Source organism: Denticeps clupeoides, unplaced genomic scaffold (assembly GCF_900700375.1).
Source record: "Denticeps clupeoides unplaced genomic scaffold, fDenClu1.1, whole genome shotgun sequence".
Classification (NCBI taxonomy): Eukaryota; Metazoa; Chordata; class Actinopteri; order Clupeiformes; family Denticipitidae; genus Denticeps; species Denticeps clupeoides.
In genome coordinates, this window is record NW_021630069.1 from 579,648 (window position 1) to 605,371 (window position 25,724).

At 43.2% G+C, this 25,724-nt stretch overlaps 3 protein-coding genes across 6 annotated transcripts; all 3 read right to left on the minus strand.

Moving 5' to 3' along the window:
• Positions 1 to 342: 342 nt before the first annotated feature.
• dmrt2a (doublesex and mab-3 related transcription factor 2a) lies at positions 343 to 2,685 on the minus strand. Of its 3 annotated transcripts, XM_028968197.1 has the most exons (5): positions 2,594 to 2,685; positions 2,009 to 2,449; positions 1,749 to 1,851; positions 1,178 to 1,521; positions 343 to 1,078 (listed from the first exon to the last, which is right to left on the minus strand). In XM_028968197.1, the coding sequence occupies exons 2-5, from the start codon at positions 2,354 to 2,356 to the stop codon at positions 587 to 589; spliced, it is 1,287 nt and encodes a 428-aa protein (XP_028824030.1). In that variant the 5' UTR covers positions 2,357 to 2,449; positions 2,594 to 2,685; the 3' UTR covers positions 343 to 586. The 3 variants fall into 3 exon arrangements, with proteins under 3 accessions (XP_028824030.1, XP_028824028.1, XP_028824029.1); XM_028968195.1 differs by having other exon boundaries at positions 343 to 1,521; XM_028968196.1 differs by having other exon boundaries at positions 343 to 1,521; positions 2,009 to 2,422; positions 2,594 to 2,667.
• A 2,028-nt stretch (positions 2,686 to 4,713) lies between these two features.
• Positions 4,714 to 6,711, minus strand: dmrt3a (doublesex and mab-3 related transcription factor 3a). 2 transcript variants are annotated; one of them, XM_028968147.1, is made up of 2 exons: positions 6,340 to 6,711; positions 4,714 to 5,979 (listed from the first exon to the last, which is right to left on the minus strand). In XM_028968147.1, the coding sequence occupies exons 1-2, from the start codon at positions 6,579 to 6,581 to the stop codon at positions 5,019 to 5,021; spliced, it is 1,203 nt and encodes a 400-aa protein (XP_028823980.1). In that variant the 5' UTR covers positions 6,582 to 6,711; the 3' UTR covers positions 4,714 to 5,018. The 2 variants fall into 2 exon arrangements, with proteins under 2 accessions (XP_028823980.1, XP_028823979.1); XM_028968146.1 differs by having other exon boundaries at positions 4,714 to 5,986.
• Positions 6,712 to 9,334: 2,623 nt separating this feature from the next.
• On the minus strand, positions 9,335 to 24,457 carry dmrt1 (doublesex and mab-3 related transcription factor 1). Its single transcript, XM_028968148.1, has 5 exons — positions 24,248 to 24,457; positions 22,846 to 23,017; positions 20,898 to 21,061; positions 18,030 to 18,189; positions 9,335 to 9,815 (listed from the first exon to the last, which is right to left on the minus strand). Exons 1-5 carry the CDS (start codon positions 24,455 to 24,457, stop codon positions 9,715 to 9,717), a joined length of 807 nt encoding a protein of 268 aa, XP_028823981.1. The 3' UTR covers positions 9,335 to 9,714.
• Between the last annotated feature and the right edge of the window lie 1,267 nt (positions 24,458 to 25,724).

The following is a 25,724-nucleotide window of genomic DNA, read 5'->3' on the forward strand; positions in this document are numbered from 1 at the left end:
CTGAGTATGCTGATTTTTGACACCAGGCTCTCAAACGTACATTTTTTGTTGCATATAAGAACATTTCACTGGACTTTTTATGTGCACCGAATAATACATTTAAAAAGTCATAATTATTTAGATATTTTTTTATATTTTAATAAAATGCCTGATGAATATGGTGAATAAGCTGTGGTTCTGCAGCAGTTAAATATATTTTAAGATATGTAAATTACAACTATGCACGGACTAATTTAAGTGTAGTTAATATAGTTAATATATAGTAAATAGTTTTCAGCATTAATGAGTGCACGTGAAAAAGCTAAACTGAAATACAGTGATTGTGGTATATATTACATTTTTAATCACATACAAAATTGAATGCGTCAATTTAGAATATATGGAACATATAGAAAAGGGACAGTTTTAGGAGGACAGTTTTAATTGTTGGTACAAAAAAGTTTTGAAATCTTAAGTGGCCTATTAAAATATTCCAAATGACATACATCATGCATTTTGAGTAGTATTTACACGAACATTTACAGTACTTGAAGAATACCGAAAAAAGCGTAACATTAGCAGCAGTTTTCAACTTGCTTTACAGGCCTTACTGCGACGCCCGGTTGCCTGAGGGAGTGGCTCTCTTCAGTATAGCCTCCACGGAGAAAGACAGGGTCTCGTTCGGCGGGACTTTGGTTCCAGCGGGTTTGGACAGGCCTCTGGCTGGTGGGTCTGGCTTCTCTCCGAGTGTCTGCTGAACGAGGGAGTGGAATGAGCTGAGCGCCATGGACATGGGATGCTTGGTGCAGTCTTTGTTCAGTTTGTTCAGGATGTGTTCGTGGTTGGCCGACATGCTGGTGTTAACCTGGCTGAAGGGTCTCTTTGGGGGAGAAAAGGCTGAACGCTCCCTGTGAATCTGAGGAGGCCCAACCTGGCTTTCCCCCTGGAGCTCGGCAGGGTCTGGAGCTGCCCGTGATCCCTCCAGTTTTGATGCCGATCCGCCGTGCTCCGGGAAGTGGCTTTCAGAAGCAGGCATCATTTTGGGATCCCACACAGCACCGGGTTTCAGGTTCTGCACCGCGGTGGCGTTAAGGAGGCACTGCTGGTATAGAAGGGCATCGCCAAGGTTGTTTCCCCGTGGCCACATGACAAAGCGCGGTGCCAGTGGGTACTGGCGGTATGTGGTGGCCACACTCACATTAGAGGAGATGAGCTCGACGTTGCTGGACCCCGTGTATTGCATAGACAGGTCCAGGCAGCTGGGCAGGAATCCGCAGATGTCTTTGGGCGTGGGCTCCAGCGAGGCGGTTTTGTAAGAGTTGTATTCGGCCGCATGGACCATGCTTCCGGGCAGGAAGAGCGACGGGCCTGAGGCCGGCGGGGTGGGTTCGAGCAGCTCGCGCTCCTTATACTCGCGCTCCAGCATGATGCTCTCCAGCTCCTTGTCGGCAAACGCCCTCCTTTTCCTCATGCGGTCGCTCAGTGGAGGGGGCAAAGACTGGCTGCCCCCAAAAAACGGGTCAGCCTGGACCGGCCTGTAGCCTGGGGGGCAAGACGTTGGTGTGAGACATAAAACGAAATATAATATCAAATATTTCGTTAAAGAAAGGAAATTCATGCAATTTTTCAAGCTGAAAAAAGGATTTTTTGGCGAAAGTATAGAGACGACTACTAAATGATCCAAACAGGACAATGTGAAGAGTGAGAAGCTGAGACAAAGACAACATCAGATTGCATTTTAGATGGAAGATGAGACTGAGGTCTCTCACCCTCCAAGATACTCTTGGCCAGTATAGTTGATGGTCGGATGTGACGTTGGTAGATAGTTCTTCTTTCTGCAGGGATTGGCTTCCCTGAAATACCTTTCTTGTCCTAAAAATAAAGGATAAATCGTTAAGTCACTTTTTTTATCTATAATAAAGAACTTTCAGGGAAGTATTATTAGACCAAATGAATGATTACGTGAATTTGCAATGAATTACACAGAAAAAAGCAAGTCTCTGCTGGAAGCTGGGGGAGACGGGCTGACCTCTGTTGCCTGCTGTCTTCTCAGCGCCACCTGTGCTGCCATCACCCTCTGTCTCTCCACCACCAGCAGGCAGTTGGCACACTGGCAGTCTCGCCACCTGCAGAACCTCTTGTGTCCCTTCAAACAGGACACCACCCCGTGGTTCCGACACCGGGCGCATTTTGGGGTGCGGCTGAGTTTCCTTTGGTCTCCCGCACTGATGTGTGTGTGGCCTGGCTTGTCCTCATCTTTGGGCCCTGTGTCCTCCTCCCCGGCACTGGACAGAGTGCTGAATGCCACCTGGTCATCACACTCTGCATCCATAGACTCCACATCAATTTCAAACTCTGGGCTGGAGAGGTCGCTCATTTTGTTTGGAGTATGGAGATGTTGCTGGAGATCTGGAGGGGTTTTCAGCTCTGCCTCTACAACATTCTAAAGTCCACAGGCAAACTTAGCAACCTGCAAAAAAGTGATCAATAAAGCATCTTCATTTTAAAACAAGAACTCATAGAAACTTTTAACGGAGAGCCTTTCTTTCTTTAGAAATAAGACACCATCATCATCATCATCTCTGTCGTTAATTCGGAGTTGGAAGAAACCTACCGGAACGCGTGGTTTCCTCTTTACTGCCAGCCACTGGGAATAAAACGAACTATCGATCCCGACCAACTCCAACATGTGCCGTTCCGCTGCTGTCAGTCCAGCGCGATCTGCGCTTTTCTCCTCCTCCTCCTGGCCCCGCCCCTGCCTCCCGCTGATTGGTTCTTCTTCAGCGCTGCGCTGATTGGCTGACGCCGGAGCGCCGTACTTCAAAGAAAGAGTTCATTACAAAGTCACAAAGCGGGAAGCCTTTAACTGGACTTTAGGACGCAGGTGACAGTTTTTATTAAAACAATACGCGCAATAACGAGTTACGTTTATGGCATCTGCAGAATATGAGTTGATATGAGAGATTAGACCCACCTACTGCTTGAAGATTATAACTGGGACTGTTGAAAAATGTTTCATTAATCGTGGTTTCGTGTCATATCGCACATATCCAACACAAGAAAGAGAAGAAAAAGCAGTAAATTCATTTCAGAATTTTTAACAGTCACGTTTGGAATGAAAAAATAGCTAAAATATATATTAATGGTTTACATGAAATAAACGTATAACATTCTGTAATATTGCGGAATCTTTACTGCATTTACTGTTTATTTTGAATTTGTGTTTATTACGATGTAAATATTTAAACCTGAAATATTTAAACCTGAAAACCCTTAATCATGTATTGTATAATTTGTGCAATATCAAATCCCGTAGCCGCGGAATGATAGATAAATAAAGAAATTAATAAATGAGGGCCATAAAAGAAAAGAAAAAAAAAGAGAAACGTATTACTGACGAGTCATTTCACATTAATAATCAATCGCACCAATCAACAGAGGACCAAATTATTATCAATATAATAATAATAATTCATTTACACAAAGTAACTACATTTCGCAGCAATTTTCACAGGTAATGCTGTAGTTTCAAAGACAAACATATGCGCATGAAGAAGAATTCAAATATCTATAATACGGGGACCCCAAATGCTGAAGACGTTCATACAAACTAATCAAAATGAACAAAGAAAATCTTGTTGATCAGTATGTTTGTGTATATGTGTGTATATTTATATTATATATATCAAATAAAAGAGAAGGTATATTATATAAGAGAGTTTATTGTGTATTATTGTTGATTATATATATATGTATATACCCACATACATACGTGTCATCTATATTTCTGTATTAAATTGCTTGTCTCTGCTGGAAGGTGATCGGTCTGTATGAAAATCACATCACACTCCGATCATGCCGGTGCTTTGAATCCATCATCACGCATTTGAATGTGCGACTCTCTCACGTTTCATTTTTTATACAAACTGCGCGCTTCACGCCACGAATCCGAAGGCTTCATTTGTTCAACGGACGGAAGGAGAGAAACCTGAAAAAATATCATTCATAACAACAAAAAAATGTAACATCTTAACAATACGGTAATAATACCACTACTAATCCGTTTATTACTTTTAATTAAAAAATAATAAGACGAAGGGCAATAAGAAGAAGAGTTTGCAAGCCTGATACTCTACAATTCCCTTGCTCGGGTACACTGCAGGCTGCTGAAGAAATGCACCTGTAATGCGGGGAATTCGTGTGTGTGTGTGTGTGTGTGTGTGTGTGTGTGTCATTGGATATAAGGACATTAGAAGAGCATGCTTTGACCACTGGATTTTGCGCCACACGGTGGCGACGCTGTCGTCCTAAAACAAGCAGCAACACTGCAATCATCCTGCAGCTTTGGCCCTAAATGCCCGGCCCGTTATTTCAAATCCGTGGTGGAATTGCGAGAAAGATGGAACATTTGATTAAATTGCCCGTATTTGTCTTGTGTTTACAGAAATTCCTGCTTTTGGTCTTTTTATTTGGTTCAGTTCCGCTTTGGTTTAGTTTGCTTTGGAAGTGTCCGATTTGTAGAGTTTCAACCCACCGCTAGATGGCGCCATTACTCAATCTTAGAGGAAATGAATCAAGTTCCATTTTAATGACCACAGGGATAATATCAGCAAATGTATCTCACAGCAGGTAAAAATCCACTTAACAATCCTGGTCAGGAAATAAATGACATGTGTTAAGTAGATGACACAAACTGTGTTAATATCAGACATTTATTGTACATATTTTGCCATGCATTATATCTTATTTCTACATTAGGAACTATTCACTGAACACGTCATGCTAGGAGAGGAAACAACAATTCATCATATTGGTTTTATTCCAGAGACACTGATTAATTGGTCTAGCATTAAACACATAATTGGAGGCAGTTTGACGGTTTCAGAGGGACTGTCATGGGAACGGGAAATGACCCAGCGTGTTTCTGGTGATATTTCCGACTGTTGGATGAAAACTGCCGTGTTTTCACGTAGATACATTGAAGGGCTCTACATCCAACCACAATACATTTTGGTGCTTTAATTGCTACAAGCACAGGCTCACCCTGACGAATTTAAAATTCTGGAGTCGGATGAATCGGACCTTTCGTCATACTCTTCATCTGCAGCGTATATTGTCTGTTTGGGGACGAGGGGACAGGCCTCTTCCTGTATGGAGAGCTGGTGCTCGTCAGATGCCTGGCCGGACAGCACAGGAGAGGTGCGGAAGACTCCGGCCGCAGGGCTGGCGGAGAAGGGCGTGGCGTACTGGGACCTGAGCTGGTACTGCTGCTGCAGGGTCATGGTGTTCCACAGAGTCACGTCGTTGTGCATGAAGGGCGCGGCCTGGCCGCGGGTCAGCGAGCTGCGGAGCATCAGCGGGTAGCGGGGCGGCTGAGGGAAGGGATGCTGCAGGGGCACCGCCAGCGGGCTGGGTAGCATCCCTGACGAATCAGAAGACAGCCTCAGGGAGTCAGGCACCCGGAACGCAGAGCCCACTGACCACTTGGAGGAGGAGGAAGAGGAGGAGGAGGAGATCGGGTAGGAGCTCAGTGCATGTTCAAACAGGGAGCTGCCAGCGGGAAACATGAAGCTGTCAGTGGCGTCTGACTGGGGCTGATGTGCTTTCATGGTGGAGCGGCTAGACAGGAGAACCTCGATGGCCCCCACCAGGTCCCCGCCGCACCCTTTCAGAATCAGCTCCAACACGGCTGGCCTTTGGCCTGGAAAGATCTTCTTCAGCACCTCCAGAGGTGGCCGGTTGGCCCTCATGTTGAAGGGCAGGGACACCGACCCTGACGGGCCCTTAATGACCAGGCTCTGCTCACCTGGGTACTTTGGACTGTCTGCCTTTGGCTCCGGGCTGTAAGGACCCTCCTCAGATGGTGGAGGAGCCTCGGGCGTGTCTGGGGTGCAGCAGGAACTGGGCTTGGACTCCTCAGGAGAGCTGGCAGCCTCCTGCTCCTTATCGCTGGTGCTGCTGCCGTTTTCTCCTCCTGACTGCTCCCCGGACACGTCATCGCTAAGTTCTGACAAGCAGGAAACGTTTCAGTCACTCATTTTTCAAACATCACAGTGGGTGAAGATAAGGGTGAAGAATCATTTACAAAATCACCAAGACTGCGGTAAACGTCCAGAAAAGGGAAAAATTCCATCTAAATGAACAGCAACAATCCAATTATTCATTTAATCTAGTAAGACCATAAAAAAAAATATAAAGATAACGGTCAAATGTCAGTTGAATCTTTAGATTAAAGATATTCACTTTCTGAGCAGAATCAGAATCTCAAGTCGGAATCTCCCGGAGAAGAAATGTAAAATGATACAGATGATGAAAAATAAAGATGGGGGGGTGGAGAGTAAATGACCAGGTGAAGCTCACCGCGGACAGGCTGCTTGGTCCCGGGCTCCGCGCTCCAGCGCAGGTCGGGCTCCAGCGCTCCGGGGACCAGGCTGTCCAGGCTCTCGGCCGCCTGCTGCCTCCGGAGCGCCACCTGCGCCGCCATCACTCGCTGTCGCTCCACGATCAGGATGCATTTGTCGCAGCTGCAGTCCTTGAAGCGACAGTAGCGCTTGTGGCCCTTCAGCCACGACAGGACCCCGTGGTTTCGGCACCGGGCGCATTTGGGGGTCCGCTGGAGCGGAGCCCGTGGCTGAGATACCGGGGTTCCCAGGTACAGGTAGGGCGACCCGTATCCGTTCATCCCGGAGAGATGGAGAGATGGAGAGATGGAGAGATCAGACCCTCTAATGCTGCTGCTGCTGCTGGTGGTGGAGGTGGTGATGATGATGATGATGATGATGGTGATGATGGCGTGGAGAGGTGTGGACTCCACCTTCTTCCAGCAGTAAAAAACACGCATCAGCATGTCCAGCTTCTTCACCTCCAGTCTGCACGAATACGCGGCACTCGGTACATTTATTAAAATGTGAATAAAAAAGAAAAAAATCTCAATGCGCGATCAACTTTTTCAACTGCAGAATTCTGGAGTCAAAGAGATGAACTGCAGGAGTCTGAGAAGTGTGTGTGTGTGTGTGTGTGTGTTTGGCGGGCTGGATTGAATAAATGGAATCTTGGAAAATAGAATAAAATAAAACAGAATCGAATTCTTTTTCCCATTTCCTGCTATTTGCTGGATTGAAATGAGGAGAAGAGTCCCGTTAATTCAGGCAGAACCGGCCTGACCTGAACGGCGCGTTAAGCTTTTAATTTCAAGGTGACCAGCGCACAGCCGTGGGAGGAGCAATAAAAGAATAAATTATTTATGCTGTACAGGACATAAACTACACAAATGAAATACACAAGAATTAAATGCTGGTCGCGCACATACAGACTAATAATCATACAACAGCCGAAATTTCAAATTCAATTCCATCACAATTCTACATTTTTCAAACTGAGCCAAAATACATTTAAAACATTTCGATCTTCAAAAAAAAAAGAGAATTAAAACAGTTCTCAAACATGGTGTATTTTTATTATTATCTGCCACTACAGTTAGAAATGAGTTTGATGGGTCAAGCTGAGGTGATGGCGATTTGCTGGCTAAATTGAGGTGCTATAATCTTAAATCCATTTTTGTTCTACAGTAAACTAAAAGTAGTCCTGCATGGAGCAGTCGTTGTGGTTTTATAATGGTTTTTATTAATAAAGCAGTCTTTTTAATCGTTTATTACAGTCTACTACATTAAATCCCACCGGAGGAACATTTGCACAGATGTGACTGACCATTCAGGGTTTATCGGTTGTGTCCAGTGAAGTTGGGACTGGGTGGGCGTGTCCCCCATTGACTCAAGTGACAGGCAGTAAATAACTGCAGGACATCTGTCCCGTGAAGCACTGTCTCCTCATGCTGGCCAGAAAAGAAGTCCTCATCTGCCACAGTCTCCACTCCAACTAAATTACAAGTGAGTTTTCTAATGAAATTTTGCTCTAAAATGAAGTTGTTCAGCAGAAAAAACGCCACTGAAATTAATAAAGAATCCATGCTGTGTAATTAGTTTGGGGACATTTTTTTACTTCCCCTCCTGGATCTGATCAAGCTTGTAATAGCTATTCATTCTAAAGGAGCAGCTCTTTAACGTGTTGGGTTGGTGACTTTAATGAACCCTGCTGTTCATGTTCACTCAGGAAGGTCATCAAGCTGAATAAAGGTCACCCTGAAAGAGCCACATCCCAATTTCCCACTCAGCATAACAAAAGACAAGCTTTTAAATGGAATATTAATAATAATAATAGTAATAATAATAATATGACCTAATGCACATGCAGTCAGTCAGTGAAATTTCTAAATTCCTTTTTGAGTGTGTGGAGACTGCAGTGCGGCGTCAGCGATGTAACCTTCTTGTAAAAACGTGGACCTGGTGTTGATATTACTGCAGCAGCCAGTGCCCACGTGTCATTATTCACGGGCATAGGATGGGCGCGGCTTTATCTACCAGGGGCGCTATGGTGATTGATGCTGCAGTAGGATCTCAAGGAAAACAAATCCACGGACATATTCCCCGGCATGCCAGACACCCAGCCAGAGTGGCTACAGAAGGACACGGCCTCCTGACAGTGTGGAAAAATGGCCTTCTTTAACTAAACTCGTAAAGCACATAGCAATAAAACTCAATCTTCTGTAAAATCCAATTAAGTCATTATCTGACTGATTGTATCTTTAATTGAAAACAGAAGTGACAGTAAATTTCTGTGATATATCAGGATCAATCGATACTGCTGTACGATCCGCTTGCCAGAAAGTGATTTATAATGTCAAAGCAATATAGGTAACTCCACAGCGCTCTCTCTAAAACCACTGGTGGATGAAATTAAGAGTAAGTGCGTTTAATAAAAAACAAGATGGTCGGGTTATTGATTACAACAGATGGGGCCGAATCAAATAAATGTTTTCAAAGAGGAGAGTAAAAAAAATACAAGTAATTTTCATTTTGGCTTTTATACCTCGCTGCCTCCATTTTATAGAACCAGAACATAAATGTGGGAGTATTTCAAATGAGCTTCTGTTGCTGTTTTATTAAAACACAAGCATAAGAGAACAAGCACGCTTTCTGTAACATGAATATGAAAAGAAAAACAGCAAAAATTCCATCAGGAAGAAAACAGAAATCAACTTTCTATACTATAGTTCAATATGTTTTATACTATAGAAAGTATACAAGACAACACGTGAACTGTGCTTACAGGTAGAAACAGAAAAGAACTGGTGATTATCAGCCATTAACAGTACCGGTTTTTACAGAAGATTAAAATAGAACAATAAAAATGACTAGAATTTCACAGGTAAAAGAAAACATCCAAATTTTAACAGCTTTTTTTTGGAAGAGGAGATGAAGCAAATGAAAAACAAAAAGAGGATAAAAAGGAAGAGAGGAAAAGGAGGAGGAGAAGAGGCACAGTCATATTTTACTGGCATGTAGCTCCACAATAACACAGCAGCATTTCATTATGAACGCAACGTAATAATGAAAGGCGCCAAAGCAGAAGATCTTCAATCAAACTTCAATGACAAGTGGGCTGGGTGGGAGTTAGAAATACGTTTTGTATTATTTTAGTTAAATAAATCCTCATATTATTCATATTATTTGCTGGTGCATATGGGGAGAAATTAATTGAATTCCCCATCATATTTGCTGGTGCTTTTTGGCAAAACAAATATTAATTTTACAAAATGAATTGTATACAAAAGAACAGAACAGTCCAAACTCAAGACATAGATTTAAAGCAGGGTACTGTGTGACCGACTGAGTGACTTCATTTTCCGAATCTCTCAGCGATGGCGTCCACGCTCTGCTCACACTCGGGCTTGCTCTCGGGGGCGCCGGAGGATTCGGGGCTCCCGGCGGGGAGAAAGACTGTAAATAAAAACAGGTGTCAGAGGGCACGGCGGAGTCGAGATGTGCTGCAGTTTTCTGTTACACACCTCCATCACCTGAAAATCAATCCGGACTCGGGCAGCCGCAGCGCACAGTGCAGCACCTTTAAATTGAGCTCCACAAGCTGCTGACGCGCCAACATTTCCCCCTGACGTGGAAATCGGGGGGTTCTTACAAGTACACGGCTCTGGTTATGCAGGCTGTGTTACAGCACGTTAATTTTTCTTTCCTGTTTGTTTCTTTTACAGTAAATGACACTTTTTATTAGGCCACCAACAAATTAAATGACCCCTGGGGCCACAGAAGAAGCCCTTTATACTTCCTTGTTAATGTGATCAGGGCACTGAGCCACATCAGGGCACAAAAGAAATAGTACTACGGCGTACAGACAGCCAATCAGAATGATGCTTCGTCCCAGCATGTGCTGCTGAGAAAGTCATTAAGGAGGAGTGAAGCTCATTAACTTCCTGACAGGTTTCTGCCTTAGCATTCTGTGGCCTGCAGTCTGTCACTGACTCCAAACTGGCCAATCAGTAATGGTGACATCCATGTGGCAACCGCTGCTTCCTGCAGGACTTCATCAGAGGGGAAATGATGTTTGGGTGTGTTGACCTGCTTATTGCAGGTATTTCATTAATAAAGAGCAATGCAGGAAAAGATGCCCACACACAATTTCTAGATGGTCAGAAATTTCAGGAAATTTCCTAAACATGCCACTCACATCAAGTCCTTAAAAGGAAATGTTCATATCAGACTTAATAGTTTTGTATGAAATTATTACAAATAGTCTCCGAGTGAACAATGCAGAGCATTAGCCGCATGTTACATCCGTCGGTGACAAGGCTCAGTGAGGTGAAAGGAGAGGATTTGAAGGCTTATATTCCCACTGAACTTTTGCCCTGTTCACCAGCGTTCAACCAACTATCTTAGATTTCTCAACTATTAAACAGTCTTTGTTTGGTTAACAAAAGGAAGTTTTTTTAAAGAGTGTGAAGAAAAAAGGCAAAGAGGTGAAAGGGGCCCAATCATTCCTGCCAGCGCCAAGCGTGAACAAAAGCCCAGATGTGATGGGAGATGTAATTCAGAGCTGATCTGTGCAGGATAAGCTGCACTCGCACCAGAGGGGCCATGAGGGTGGAAAACACCCACACGTCAGCAAACACACACACACACACACACACACACACACACAGAAAACTTCATCAGGTTTAATTCACAGTAAATAAAAGTAGAAACAATCTGCACACTAAATTCTAGAAGACTATCAGATACAGTGAAAATGTATGTGAGAGCATGTGTCTGTGTTTTTATATGTGAGAGTGGCACTTTTTACAATGTTCATTGTCACAACGCTCCCTACGAATACAAAAGTGCTCAAAGCCCCAGGTGAGCAAGCCAGAGGCAACAGCGGCAAGAATAAACTCCCTCGAACAGGAAGAAGACCTTAGAACCCATTCTCCTCTGGTCAGTGCTGAATTACAATGAAATACAATGAAATATTGCAGGCCCGCTTCCTTAAGTGCTAGGCCACCACCGCCCCATGTCACGTGATCACTCCAAACTGGAAAACTCCCCAGGTAGGATGTTTCATCCACAGTGGAGTGGATGGTGAAGGATAAAGAGAAGAGAAGAGTGAATTAGTGTTGTCCCTCTTTAGGAACAACACAGCATCTCAATTATTAGATTCATGACTAAACTTAATGATGCAGAAAACACACACACACACACACACACACACACTCAGCACAAGATACAAGACTGTTAAATCTGTGTTATATTTCAGATATCCATAAAGGAACCACATTTTGTAATAGTACAAATACAGCACAGTAAAGAAAAATAAATGTAACATACAGTAACATTTACACATTTAAGGCCATCAAGTTAGCCAAAAAGAAATTGCTACTGGATGTTACTAGGGGTGTTGAAATGAATAGAATAATTGATGCATCGATATTCGTGCACGACGCACTGCAGAACATAATCGATCATATCATAATGGCGTTGCTTGGTGATTTTCTGGCGGTGTTATTTTCTTTTTACAACTTCGGGAATGGAGGAAAAGGTCATCTTTCTCTTGAGTGTCCAGAGATCTACAGCACGACAGTTTAGAAAACCACGCTTACTTTTTTCCACACAGTGTATGGCTCTCAATCTGCATACAGTCTAAATAGTCCCTTCAGGGTCATGTGACATGGGATGTTTAGTTTAACACAGTTGAATTTTGGAATTCTGTAAAGAATACTGTTTTGAACTAAGATGTCAGAACTACGTCATGGTTGGATTTTTTTTACACTCAGTATCGCTGTTATGTATATTTGAATAAAAATTTTGACTTGCATTTCCTTATTTTATTATTAATTCCGATAAAATTGGTAATGTTATAAAAATGACATTATTATTAAAAATGACATTAAAATAAATGATTGTTCTATAAATCAGGTCTATAGTTACATCAAATTATTACAAATGTTATTTAATTTAAGTTTTTCAAAGTGATTACATGTCTCATTTCTATGGTGTGACTGAGTCGATAAAACACTGACAAACTGACATTTACTGTTGATTTGTATTACAGTAGAACAATAACGTCAGTTCAACTCTTTCCCTTCTGTCACTGCAGTGAAATGAGACATTTTGAAAAGTTACTAGTGTTTCCAGGCAGAACAATGCAAACCGCGATGCAGATGTTCTCGCACCGCGGTATTTCGTTGAACGTATTTTCCCGCAACCAATAGAATCCAAGCAGGTGAGTTTGCCACTTTGAAACATGCACACGAAGTGGGAATGGATAAAAAGTTGATCTTTCTCTGAATGTACAGAGATCTACAACAATCTTACCGGGAGTTTAGAAAAGCTCCGCACTCGCTGCCTGCCGTGTTGGGTCTGAAAGCGGCTTTAGATTTTCTCCAATGAGCGGAAAACCGATCATTATGTTAATGATCATTAACACCATTAAAACAGCAATGACTGACAGCTCTCATTCATGCTACATGCATAAAACAGAGCAAAAGGAATCACCATACATTTCTACTGGGGTTTTCAGTAAAACCCTAACCCTAACTTGAATAGACAAACATGTTTCAGATTAACTATTTCTACTAGTTCGAATGGATATCTTTATGTAATTACGGACTGGAATGTGTTAAAGGTTCTCGCCATACCCTGCTGCTCTATCTACCTCTGGTCTCTGTCCGTGGAAATAAATCTTGTTCGCAGGAGTGTCAGTGGACATTCTCAAAGATCCAAAATATCTGGTAGAACTGCATAATCGACACTTTGTCACATGATCAGTCCCACAAACAACGAAATGCATTTACTTTATGTGCAGAGGGTTCACACATTTTGGCAGGTGATATCTGCATCTGCCAGACATGATAAGATAAGATAAGATAAGATAAGATAAGATAAGATAAGATAAGATAAACCTTTATTAGTCCCACAAGTGGGAAATTGCACTTGTCACGGCAGAAAGTGGACAGAAGCAGAAGGTAAAAGCATCACAAAAAATAATATAAAATAACATAAATGCTGGCTACATGTCAGCAAAGCCAGTATTTCTGCAATTGTTTGCAATTTTAAATACATTTTAACATTTGTATGTAAATTCATGCTTCTGAAACATTAGTTTTATTCTACAAAAGATGCATTTTTTGGAAAGGACAGCTTCAGATATCCCAAACTAATGAGCAGTGGGGCAGGGTTTGCAGCATATATTCAAATCTGGTGCGTGTCTTCCTGTCTGGGGTCAAAGGCTAATTAAAGACACATGAACCTCAGCTCCTGCATTGTTAACCAATCTGTTCCCAGAGCAGCTATGCCATTGAAAAATGGGATATGTCTCCTCCCACCTGGCTGAATCTCCATCAGCGATATAATCTGCACCATCAACTCTCCAAATGACCTGTCTATCTTTCTGCCCTCAGTTTAATCTGTCGAAACATTATGGATATACTATAATGAACCCAAACACAGAATCAATGCACAAAGGATTCTGTCAGTCTGTCTGAATGAATGAGAGAAAATGATCAGGAGAAAAGAAGCACTAAAGCATAAGTAATGTGCATTAGCTCCTCCAGACGTCAGATGAGCTGGCAGCAGTGGAGAAAGGCCATAAACATCACCATTCAAGAAAGTCACTTCACTCATTACATTAATGAAGGGAAAATTATCTGAAAGAATGAAGCCACTTTAATGTCTGATACTGGTACTGGTAACCTACAGGTCCCCAGTCAACACCCCCTGGCTTTTGATCTCTTAGTGCATGACATCACTATGTGAAGTTCGATTAAGACAAGGGAACATAAACCACAGATGTTTGTCCGGTTAATGTGCCTGCAGCCTCAGGCAAGTGTTAATGGCAATGTTGAACAGCACATTACAACTGCACTGAAGCCCCTCTAGGCAATTACAGGGCCTATTTATTTAATCACTGAGCAGAAAGCAAGGCACTTAACACCGCGTGGAGATTTCAGCCAGTAGCACCGAGTGGCTCCCAACAGGACCTTGTCTGAACCCGTGACCCTTGACAACTCGGATGTCGAGACTCTGACATCCCACAGTGACCAATTAGAGAGAAAGGAACAAGAAATGATTATAATAACAATAACAATAATAACCATCATAATTAACTCCTGAAAGTGAAAAGTGAAAGTGAGTCATTGTGATACACTGCAGCACAGCACACAGTGCACACAGCAAAATGTGCCCTCTGTATTTAACCATCACGCTTAGTGAGCAGTGAGCAGCCATGACAGGCGCCCGGGGAGCAGTGTGTGGGGGAGGAACAATCGAGCAATGAACAGAGCAGTGAAATTTATAGTATATTATCTGCATTAAAAAGCTGTCAGTCTGACTGGTTCCAAAAAAGGAACATGGGTTTTTGTAAATAATTAGCAGTCTTTCTGGTCATTTTCCGGTTATTCTGGTCGCTGTGGCCATTCCAGGTCAATCCATCCTGGAATAGTGCCATGCAACTGAGCAGGTGAGACCAGGCATCACAAACTGGCCTAACTAACTGTTTGCTAACAGCATAGAGCCATCAGGAAGAGAACAGAACATGCATTATACTGACATACAAATTAAAACCAGACCTGATTTTTGTACAGGCGTCTGGTCAGCTGAATATTTGTTTTTTATAGAAATAGAAATAAAAAAAACTAGATTCATTCGGGACATGATTAACAATCAATTCCTTCATTTGTCCTGCCTTACTGAAACTAGGTAAAAACATTATCACAGTCCAGGTTCAAATGGTGAAAGAAACAGCAACATTAGTCATAAAACAGCATAAGGAAAATTACATAATTTGAAGTCATGGTAATGCAAATTTCTCGTGTTATTAAAATGACAACAGGAAAGCAGCATATTTCTCCTATTACTACAGCAATCATCTACAGACCACCTCGAGTAAACCCTACACACATACACAGTTCCTGAAAGAGTTTGCAGACCTCATAACAGACAAAGCAATCATAGTTGGGGATTGGAACAGTGTTTAAGTCAATTCTGGAGTAATAGGAGTAAGACTTGCGGTTAGTGTTTGACCCAGTCCCTACCAAATCACAATCTAGTATTGATGCTTAGCTTCAATATTGCAGTACCTCTGAATGATTACTTGTGCAATTAAACTCAAATTATTACATTTACACCCCACATGAAAATATAATATAGTAAGAAAAATAGCACTGAAACTGACTCAAGCTTGCTGCCCAAAGGATGGAGCAAAAATGGAAAAACTAAATGGAAACCTCAATGATTGCATGGAAAGCAACAGAGTTACCCAAAGCAGACTCCTGAATGAGCTTTAGTCCAACATTACATAGCTGAGGCTCTCACCTTTCTGGCCACGCTGGTAAATCACACAAAGCATCAATGGTGCATTGAGAGACAGAAGTCCAGGGAACCAGTCTTCAGTTTATTCCCACCCCATGGTAGTAACACACTCCAGAAGACCCAGGTTCAAATCCCACCTACTACCATTGTGTACGTGAGCAAGACAACCCTGGTGAATTATACGTATTTCTTTAACTACCTAACAACTCCTAACTTCTCCTCCTCCGGACAACGGTGTGCATGAGGCTGGGGGAGACAGAAAAACAAAGTTTCTAAAAAAGTGAAAGGCCAAAAGCTGCTGCCATCTCATATAACTGCAGAATATTGCCATAACTCATAGTGGGCAGCTCATCTGTGTCTCAGCCGGGGCCGCCGGCTCACAGCGTGGGATCGCGGCAGAGGTGATGGAGTGCTGTGTCGCCTCCCGCAAACAATTTACGGCGCCGCCCTGGTGACGGGCTGCCGGCAGTAAACGTGCGAGGGGCGTATTTCACAGCGAGCTGCATTTTATGAAGAACACTTGGACGCCCTGGCAGAGCGGCGGCGTGACGGATGGAGAAAGACGCATGACAAGCTTCATCATTGTTTGTAAATCTTAACTGTTCCTGCTCACTAACCCCACAGGCAATTTCCCAGCGACAGCGCCCACCGCAGGAAGGACAGCAGTGCGATCCTGAAGGTTATTTGGCCAACTGATTACCTGGGCAGGGAAATAAATACTGCGCAGCAGAGAAAGGAGGACACACACACACACACACACACACACACAGAAAAAACACAGTACAGTAGAGTGGAGCTTCTCACACTCAGTCAACTGATGTCCAAGCCTGATAATAAATACTACTGTAGATCAAACACACACACACACAGCGGACAGACTAAATAACAAGAAAACTATTAACGAATGTCAACCATCTGACCATCAGTCTGAATCCAACCTCCGTGTCCCACCCTGACCCAGAACTGCTGCTGCTGTGATGGGTTCAGGGGGATTTAGGTTGAGTTTAGGGAAGTAAACTCTGGAGACGAGCAGCAGATAAAATGACAGCAATAAGGTCCAGTATGTTTACAATGGGATTCACACTCTACTACAAACTCATACCTGTAACGCATTTTACAATAAAGATTAGAAATAGGATTAGATTAGAGATTAAAACCTCCAAACAGACAGCTTCTTTTCATATCCTCGTTTCTCCATGCATCTCCTCTTGAAGAACCCTGCAAGGTTCAAGGTGAGGTTACTCATGTGGGCTGTAGACACTCATTGAGCTCGGTCTTGGGGGTGAGGGGCAGGATGGAAACACTGAGGGATGGAGTGTGTGAAAGTGAGCAGTGCTGCTGGTATTCTGATAATGCAGCCATGCAAAGTCAGAGCCAACTCGCTCACCTCAGCCACTGCAGTGAAATCAAGTCACTGATTTCATATTCTGAATCCTAAAGACAAACATGTGAGTAGCGATGATGGTGTGTGATCAGAGTTCCTGTCCTTGTACAGAACGAGGGGATGCAGGAGGCTGTTCTTCTCCTGGGACCACCCCGCTGCTGGAGTTTTTGTGCTGTAATGGAGCGTGACACCCCCAGGGTGATAGGGACCCTCATGTTTGAGCTTTAGGAAATGGGCATGGGAAAATTCATTAGGCAGCTGGAGTGAGCTGGAGATGGGTGGTACGGGTGGGGGTGTTTTCAATAATCTCCAAACCTCCCAAATAAACATTTAACATGTTACGGTAGACTGAAATGTATGATCATGAGCAGGATCATGATCGGTGTCTGTCAAAAGAACCCGAACCCTAGGTGCACAACAGCCACCATCTTCCTGTCTCTTTAAATCTGGAGGCAAGGAGTGAATCAATTAACTTCAATGAACCACAGGCTTCTGAATTTATTAATTTTTATTCATTTTATGGTGCCCTTGACTTGTGCCATGGGCCTCCCTAGGTTGTATTTAAGTGCACTGTAGATAAACTTTGGATTAAAGTTTATGATGCTGAGAAAGTGAGCTGGTGGTGTGTGAGCGTCTGTATGTGTGTGGAGGGAAATGACTGAACTAGTGAATGATTAATTAAACTTTGAGCCAAACACTAATAAATGCAGTTTATTCAGTATATACTATGTGTGGCTGAATATGAAAATGTGGTTCCACAGATGGAAGCCCTGTTTGAATGTGCTGTGAAATAAATGAAATCACCATGTGCATCATGAAGCATCATTATGTGCATCATGAAGCATCATGAGACCCGAGCGGCCTTCCACAGTTCCACGGCATCTCAGACTGTAACTGGGATAGTAAGATATTTAACTACCCCAGCCCACAACAGAAATACGTCACACAGATTTATCAGAGCAATGTGTACTGACCAGATGCTCTGGGCTCTGCGTAGCTTCCAGTCTCATCCATGGTGGAGATGGGCGGGACGCTGCCTCGGCTCTGACTCAGGTATGTGGTGGAGTAGTAGGAGTTTATATGGTACTGAGGAGACACAGTGTGTCCAAGGAGGCGACCATCACCACTGGGCATCTTTTTCAGAAAAGCAATGGAGAAAAGCAATGTATTGGTCAAGATGTGACATTCATTCCACTTCAGCCACACTCACACAACTACTGTTGGGGTTACGCTGCAAAATATCCATATTGTTCATTTAAAACAGAACATGGCAGGCTCTGAAGCTGACTGCATACTCTGCTCAGAACCTGTTGAAGGTCCTACCAGGACACCAGAAACCTCCAACAATAAAGTCATAACTGGCTATACATAACCTGCTTGTGCCTGACTTTGCCAATTATGACTGATATGACTAGATGTGTCCATAATACAGGAGCATTTAAATATGGAGACATAATTATTTCAGTATTCAGTAAAGTAAGTCTTAAAAAAAATAAGCAATAAAATAATAGAAATAAGTGGAACAGTGGGATAGAAGGGAGGAACTGGCCACAACGGAATGGCAACAGACACACCAGTTCTCATGTGGTTCTCTTGCCATTCCCCTGTGGTGGCCATGACAACTTCTGAAATGAGTGGTCAACTGAGCAGCGAGAGGCTTCAAGGATTTTCAATTTCACTTTTATGGAATTTGATTTCTGTCACCCTGTAATATGTCACCATTTATTGTCCAGGCCATCACTTCAAGACAAGTTTATAAAGTCTTATTTCAGCAACAGAGCTGATGATTAATTCAGTTTAGACTGAAACAAAAGAAATCGGCTCTTTTATCCAGCAGACAAATGGACACACCAGCAGCATCTCTTTAACAAAACCTTCAGAAGTGACTGAACACACACACACACACACACACACACACACACACACTACTGCTTCCAAATGGATTTGTTGAAACTCTTGCTCCACGTTTCGCCAGTACGCGACGGATTGGACTGGTTTGGCTCCCCTGCCTCCCTGGGTGTTTATGTTATCTGGCCCATCAGTTCCTACGCCACCCTCATCCACGCCCGGCTCGCCTGCAGCCTGCAGCTGAGAGAGCAAGAGCAAGATGAGCGCGCTGAGATAAACTGCAGCCAGAGTGTCTCCACCACGACCACACACAAGGATGCTCATGTGCACACACACATGCACAAGAACACACACACACACGCACATCAGTACTGGGGAACAAACAAAAAAAAATCACAGAAAATCCAGCAATATTGATACCTTGCACCTGATACCAACGACATTCTGCAATAGACAATATAGTTATCTAGGATATGATCATGGTAAAAAATGTACAACAACCTGAAGAGAAACTATGTAAGTTTTTTCATTGCTGACTTCACAGGTTCTTAAATGGTGTGTGTGATACAGCCACACCAGCATATTGATTATGTATCACCAAAGTATAATCATATATTGCCATAGTCAAATTTTGTCCCTTAACTCTTACTTTTCATTCAGTAACAACCAACTCATTCCACACATGCTAAAAAACATCCCTGCAGTTGAAACCCAACACACAAGGAAACACTCCACTCAAAATGAAAGAAAAAAAAGGAAGGACCTTCTTTGCAACTTTTTGTTGCAAAACATACAGATGGTGCTTCAAAATTACTGAGGGTTCAGGTGAACAATGTTGGGGCCATAATCCAGACATGGTAAGAACATAATTTCACCATAAACCAGCTACGACCAGGTCCTGCCCACAAGATTTCGGACTGAGGAGTGAAAAGAATTATGGGAAGATACTGAACCACCATGGTCTGTATGCACACTCTGCTTCCATTGCTGAAGCAAAAGCACGTTGAAGTGCATTTAAAGTTTGCAGAACATTCACACAAGCCTGTGAAATACTGGGAGAATATTGGAGGAACAAAGTTTGGAGGTCAAACACACAGCCAAGAGAAAGACTATAAAGCTGCTAGAAGGTCCCAGCCATTCACCTGAACTGAATTCTAAAGAAAATCTAAAGAAAGAACTAAAGCACAATTTCATTTACCCACCGTGTTTTTTAAAAATGTATAACAAAAATCACAATATATGTTTGAGTACAGTGGGGGAATGTAAGGAGATATGCAATTATTATCATGACCTTTACCTAGTTCATCTTGAAGTGCACCGTAATTGTGATCCTTGCAACAAAATTCTAAATTCATGCATGAAAATATAACTTCAGTTTCTTGATAGACAGAGGATGTGACATATGCAAATCATCTAAAATAAATCACTATGGATTTTCAGAGGCCATTTTTATTTATCTGATAGATGCATTATGCATGGTGTGATCAGCAGTGAAGTTCCACTGCTGACAGACAGCACCATTAACCTTTGCAATTCAGGCTAGTGCCCTGCGTGAAAAGGCAGAGTCAGTGACCCCCGTATGAAGAACACAAACAGCACACAAATGCACTGAAATATGACCCATCATGAGCCCTGGAGAGAAATGACATTTTCATTTACTTCACAGCTGAGCGACTCTGATGCGATACATGAATGTTACTTTCCAACATAAATAAGGATAATTGTACACCAACAGAGGGGATGATATTCAAAACGGACTAACTGTGCTTCAACTGAGGGGTCATGCCACCCAGAGATCATTATTCATACCTGCGTTGCTTATTTTTACAGTCCAGTGACTGTGTGGCACTCCCCTCATAGGACTGTCTGTACATTTCAAACTACAATGTCAAATGACATTGTGACAATCACTTTACTTTCACTTCAGATTTAACCAGAAACATGGACATTCCCATAAAAATTCTGATAAATGAGACCAGCAAGCACACGGTCACCTGGTACTGCTGGTAGTTACTGTAGATGTTACTGTAGCAGGCAGGATAGCGGCATGGCTGGTAGAAGTTGCAGTAGGACATGTCCACCATCAGGTCAGACATTCCATCGCTGACATCCCTGCTGGTCGCAGAGATAGGGCTGGACGACAGAGTGGAATTCCCTCCTAAAACAGAGTGATGAAATAGCACAGACCGACCATGCAACATTATAAAAAATTACAACACAACATTCTGTTCATTTTATGTTACGGCGATTCCTGATGGACAGACATGACTTTCCAAATGACTTTTCCTACATTCATCATATTCATCAGCCAGGCTTCAAAAATTCAAACATCCCATACAGCGCCACCTGCTGGCTGAACAGGGATGCTGTACCCATTTTTCAGAAGGACTAGTAAGTACTTCTTCAGTACCTTGTCTACTGTAACTCCATTCACTACTGAATGCTTTAACCAACCTTTCTAAATGGTATATTACTCTTTAACCTCACAGCTTAACACAGCTTTTGCTCGAAATCCCCTTCAGACATATTTGTAGTACTTGCATCTATTCGGTCTTAAAAAGTGCACACACACTCACATATATGAACTGGAAGTGTGAGGCTACATTGCTCACCTCCGTGCCCCCATGCAGTGCTGGTCTTAATGAATCATTAACAAAATGTATTCACTGACAGAAACTGTCACATGTCATAATTGCTCCAAACATCTATTCATTGATGTACGGCAAATGCATGTCCGTAAGGCAAACAAATGTTCACTTTCTTTCTTATGAAAGTGTAATTACTGACAAAACAGAGAGGGGGATGAAGACAATAGAGGAACAGAACCTTCTGTCTGATCCCATCGTTATCAGCAGCAATGCTGAATGCAGTGTGTTCTCTCCTCCTCTCCACCCTCCTGTCACCAATCCCACATCCGGCTGTCCCTGGCTGTGCTGGCAACCTTGACCGGGAAAGTGGTCCTCTACTGAGAGCCCTATCAGTGCCACAGGAACAGCCTGGCACAGCTCAATCAGCAGAGCACAGATACCCAAGGAGTTACTGGGACGGAATGTGTGTCTCAGCTGCCGACTGACTGGGTTTGTAGGGCGGAGGATTGATACTGTGTGTCCCCAGTCACAGCTCACTGTTAAATACGTCAGTTGATCATGTGATCACAGTGCAGATCTATAACTGTGAACGTCCCAAAAGTCCCAGGACAAAATGTATATTCTTTTTTAATAGCTGATATAGATTATTGCTAGTTTATGAGGTCCTATAACTAATATTTGGAACCAATATAAATGAAAAAAAGTTTTGTTTTTAGACACTGTTTAAAGTGAAAGTTACTTTTTAAAGGAATGTCAACTGATTCATCAACTATACAAAATTAAAAACATGCTGAAGCATAATCATTCATAACGGTGGCAGTGAGAATATGGAATTCAAAAACATAGTGGCCATGGATCCAGATCCCAACTCTTTACAGTGTAGAAGTCCCTTTTCCTGTATGATAGATACAGTTAGATGGACTGATGTTTCATGCTTTACCTTCCTTTCTCAGCACGTCTTCACCTCTCCTTCTCCATTCTCTCACGCTTCGTGCTGTGTGTGAGTGTAGTGTGAGTGACAGCAGGGCTTGTGTTGATTGGATATTACTCATGTGAATACAAAAGTAAGTTCAAGGTTCAAACCCCACTTACTACCATCGTGTCCCTGAGCAGGACACTTAACCCTGAGTGTCTCCAGGGGGGGACTGTCCCTGTAACTACTGATTGTAAGTCGCTCTGGATAAGAGCGTCTGGTAAATGCTGTAAATGAAAATATGCCACAATAGCACATCTAATTACTTAATATGAGAGATATTGGTCCCCAATTACTGATTGATAAGGGTGTCATGTAGGCAACTGCTGCTGAGTGAAACAAGAAGCCAAAATCAAGCCAATAAGAAAGTTGATGAATTACCTGATGCTGCTGCAACGTTAGTGGCAGATGATGTGGCAGATGATGAAGATGAACAGGTGTGCAGGTCTTCACCAGAAAGTTCATTCTTAATCACAACCTCAGCCCCAGACTGGCTGACTGGGCTACAGATGCCCATCTCCTCCTCCTGAGCCTGCTGCCGACGTAGAGCCACCTATCAACACCACAACAGGTAGCTGGGCTCAGTATAAATGATTTAGTAGAAGAACGTTGTTCTGCGGTGCACATGGTAGAGCAGGTAAGTAATGGGTTCTTGTGTTTTAAGAAAAATCCTAAAATCCAAAGAAGTATGTTTCAATGGGCTTAACAACCACTACAGATGACACGCCTCTCTGCACATAAGAAACAACTCCCTAGAAAACTGGAAGAAATTCAGACCCCCTTCCAGGGTAGCAAGAGCGTGCAGTGGGCACGTTTCTGATTTTTTATGGTTTTACTCCCCTTGGCCTTAAATGTTGTATGTTGACTCAATATTATTTTTACAGCCTATAATGCACTTTGAGGCTTTTGGTAAAATGTAAAGTGCAATATGAATAAAATTCATTATTATTATTATTGTGTAGATTCCTGAACTTCCCTGCACAGCACATGATTTATACACGAAATTACACCACAGTGTTGGGCAACATGCAATTATTTCCTGCACCTTATGAAACTGTAAATATTCAATATACATTTCCTGGAACAATTACTTTAAATGTGAATAATACAATTTGATGTGATTTGTCAAGAGTGTTAATGAAATTAATAAATTCATTACAAAACATTTAGTGAAGCTGTTCAGATCCCATTATTTAGATTGTAATTGTTGCCCTGATTTACGGGCAAGAGTAAACAAACACGAAACACTCTGGAACATCAGCATCAGAAGAAGAAACTCTGTAGCAAGGATCCACCACGTCCTCTCCACGCACCTCCACCACCGCATCCTCGCCATGCACCTCCACCACCACGTCCTCTCCACGCACCTCCACCACGTCCTCTCCACCACCACCACCACCACCACCATGTCCTCTCCACGCACCTCCACCACCACCACCACCTCCTCTGCACGCACCTCCACCACCACCACCACCTCCTCTGCACGCACCTCCACCTCCACCACCACGTCCTCTCCACGCACCTCCACCACCACGTCCTCTCCACCACCACCACCACCACCACCATGTCCTCTCCACGCACCTCCACCACCACCTCCTCTGCACGCACCTCCACCTCCACCACCAGATCCTCTGCACGCACCTCCACCTCCACCACCACCACATCCTCTCCACGCACCTCCACCACCAGATCCTCACCACGCACCTCCACCAGCGGCCTACTCACCACGTCGCGGCCAGATCCAGCCTGGATCAACACACCATGCTGCGTTTGAAGGCCGTACCTGCGCCGCCATGATGCGCTGCCGCTCGGCGATCAGGCGACACTTCTGGCACTGGCAGTCCTTCCAGCTGCAGTAGCGCTTGTGGCCCTTCAGCGGCGACACGTAGCCGTGGTTCCTGCAGCGGGAGCACTTGGGGGTGCGCGCCGCTCTCCTGGCCAGCGGCGGGGACCGGGGGGACCGGGCAGGCCGGGTCAGCTCCTCGTCGCTCATGGGGTCGAGCCCGGGTGGAACAGCGGCGGCCCGCGGCTGGAGGCGCTTATAAAGCGGGACTGTTCCACGGGGGGAAAAGCTACAAGGTCGCAGCAGCTCCGCGCCTGTCTGTCGCTCCCCAGGGCGTGACCGCAGGAGGCTGATCTGAAAGAAAGAAAACTCTCCATCTTACTTTATAGCAGAATGTGCACTGGGGTCATTCCATGTCAGGAGTTAAATGTTCTGCCATTTTACCACCACAGCAGCCCAGCCTGAGCACCATCCACAATCCATCTTCAGCATGAAGAATTCATATAACTGAAATAAATGGACTGATATTGCATCCGGTTATTGAAACAATGCCACAACACCATGCATGTTTTAATTAAAGCTAAAGGTGTATAGATTATTCATAGAAGGCACCACTACATTCAGCAGGAACGTCAACACGTTTTCTTTATTCTCATGACCATTTACGTTGGTAGATTCTCACTGAAGGCATCAGAACTATGAATGAACACATTATGTTATGTACTGTATGTCATGGCACTGAATATTAAAATGTACTTAGTTTTAACAACAATCTTCATTTATATGTAAATAAGTCAAACATTTATCCAATGTAAAATATTCCACCAAAAAAAGTGGCTTTGCTTTACATTCGGCCCTTGAGCAAGTTTAATTTTGTGTAAAGAATGATGAATAAGTGAAAGTGAAGTGCATCACCCTGAGTGACAGTGGGCGCCCGGGGAGCAGTGTGTGGGGACGGTGATCAAAGGGCCGGTCCCCACACACTGCTTCCCGGGCAGAAATGCAAACACTAATACTTTGTGCATGAATCATGAATCCCCGGAGAAAAGTTGATAAAAGAAAAGTTTAACTTTAGCAATAAACACTCAAGCTGGGATTTGCGCACAAGGAAGGTTGTTTTGTGGGTGATATGTAGAATGATTTTAACAAGGACCAACATTTTCATTTAACAGAATAAATCAAATTTGAATGTATCCTTTATGGGGATCATCAAATAACTAATGATAACATAATATTTGGTTTGATATTGGGGTCTTTTATAGATAGCTGCTAAAACTTCTACCAAAAAAAAAAGTTTCCATTAACAAATGCAAGAAAAATTTTATTGAAATGTCATATACAGTTGCCAATATGTAAACAACACTTACATGACAGATTTTAATGAAGGTAAAACAGTTCAGTACATCCATAACAAACGGCACAAGTACAATTATCGTTGTCCTCCAATCTGATGGCAGGACCTCAGACGCCTGAGAAA

What these genes read in the sequence shown, in the direction of transcription:
- dmrt2a (XM_028968195.1), bottom strand. Translation starts at nt 2,356, where the DNA reads ATGAGCGACCTCTCCAGCCCAGAGTTTGAAATTGATGTGGAGTCTATG. An exon ending in GAAGACAGCAGGCAACAGAG is followed by an intron (nt 1,852 to 2,008) that starts GTCAGCCCGTCT and finishes CTTTATTTTTAG; the next exon opens with GACAAGAAAGGTATTTCAGG. An exon ending in GGCCAAGAGTATCTTGGAGG is followed by an intron (nt 1,522 to 1,748) that starts GTGAGAGACCTC and finishes CTTGCCCCCCAG; the next exon opens with GCTACAGGCCGGTCCAGGCT.
- dmrt3a (XM_028968146.1), bottom strand. Translation starts at nt 6,661, where the DNA reads ATGAACGGATACGGGTCGCCCTACCTGTACCTGGGAACCCCGGTATCT. An exon ending in GACCAAGCAGCCTGTCCGCG is followed by an intron (nt 5,987 to 6,339) that starts GTGAGCTTCACC and finishes CCTGCTTGTCAG; the next exon opens with AACTTAGCGATGACGTGTCC.
- dmrt1 (XM_028968148.1), bottom strand. Translation starts at nt 24,457, where the DNA reads ATGAGCGACGAGGAGCTGACCCGGCCTGCCCGGTCCCCCCGGTCCCCG. An exon ending in TAACGTTGCAGCAGCATCAG is followed by an intron (nt 21,062 to 22,845) that starts GTAATTCATCAA and finishes ACTCTGTTTTAG; the next exon opens with GAGGGAATTCCACTCTGTCG. An exon ending in CGCAGAGCCCAGAGCATCTG is followed by an intron (nt 9,816 to 18,029) that starts GTCAGTACACAT and finishes TTTTATTTACAG; the next exon opens with TCTTTCTCCCCGCCGGGAGC.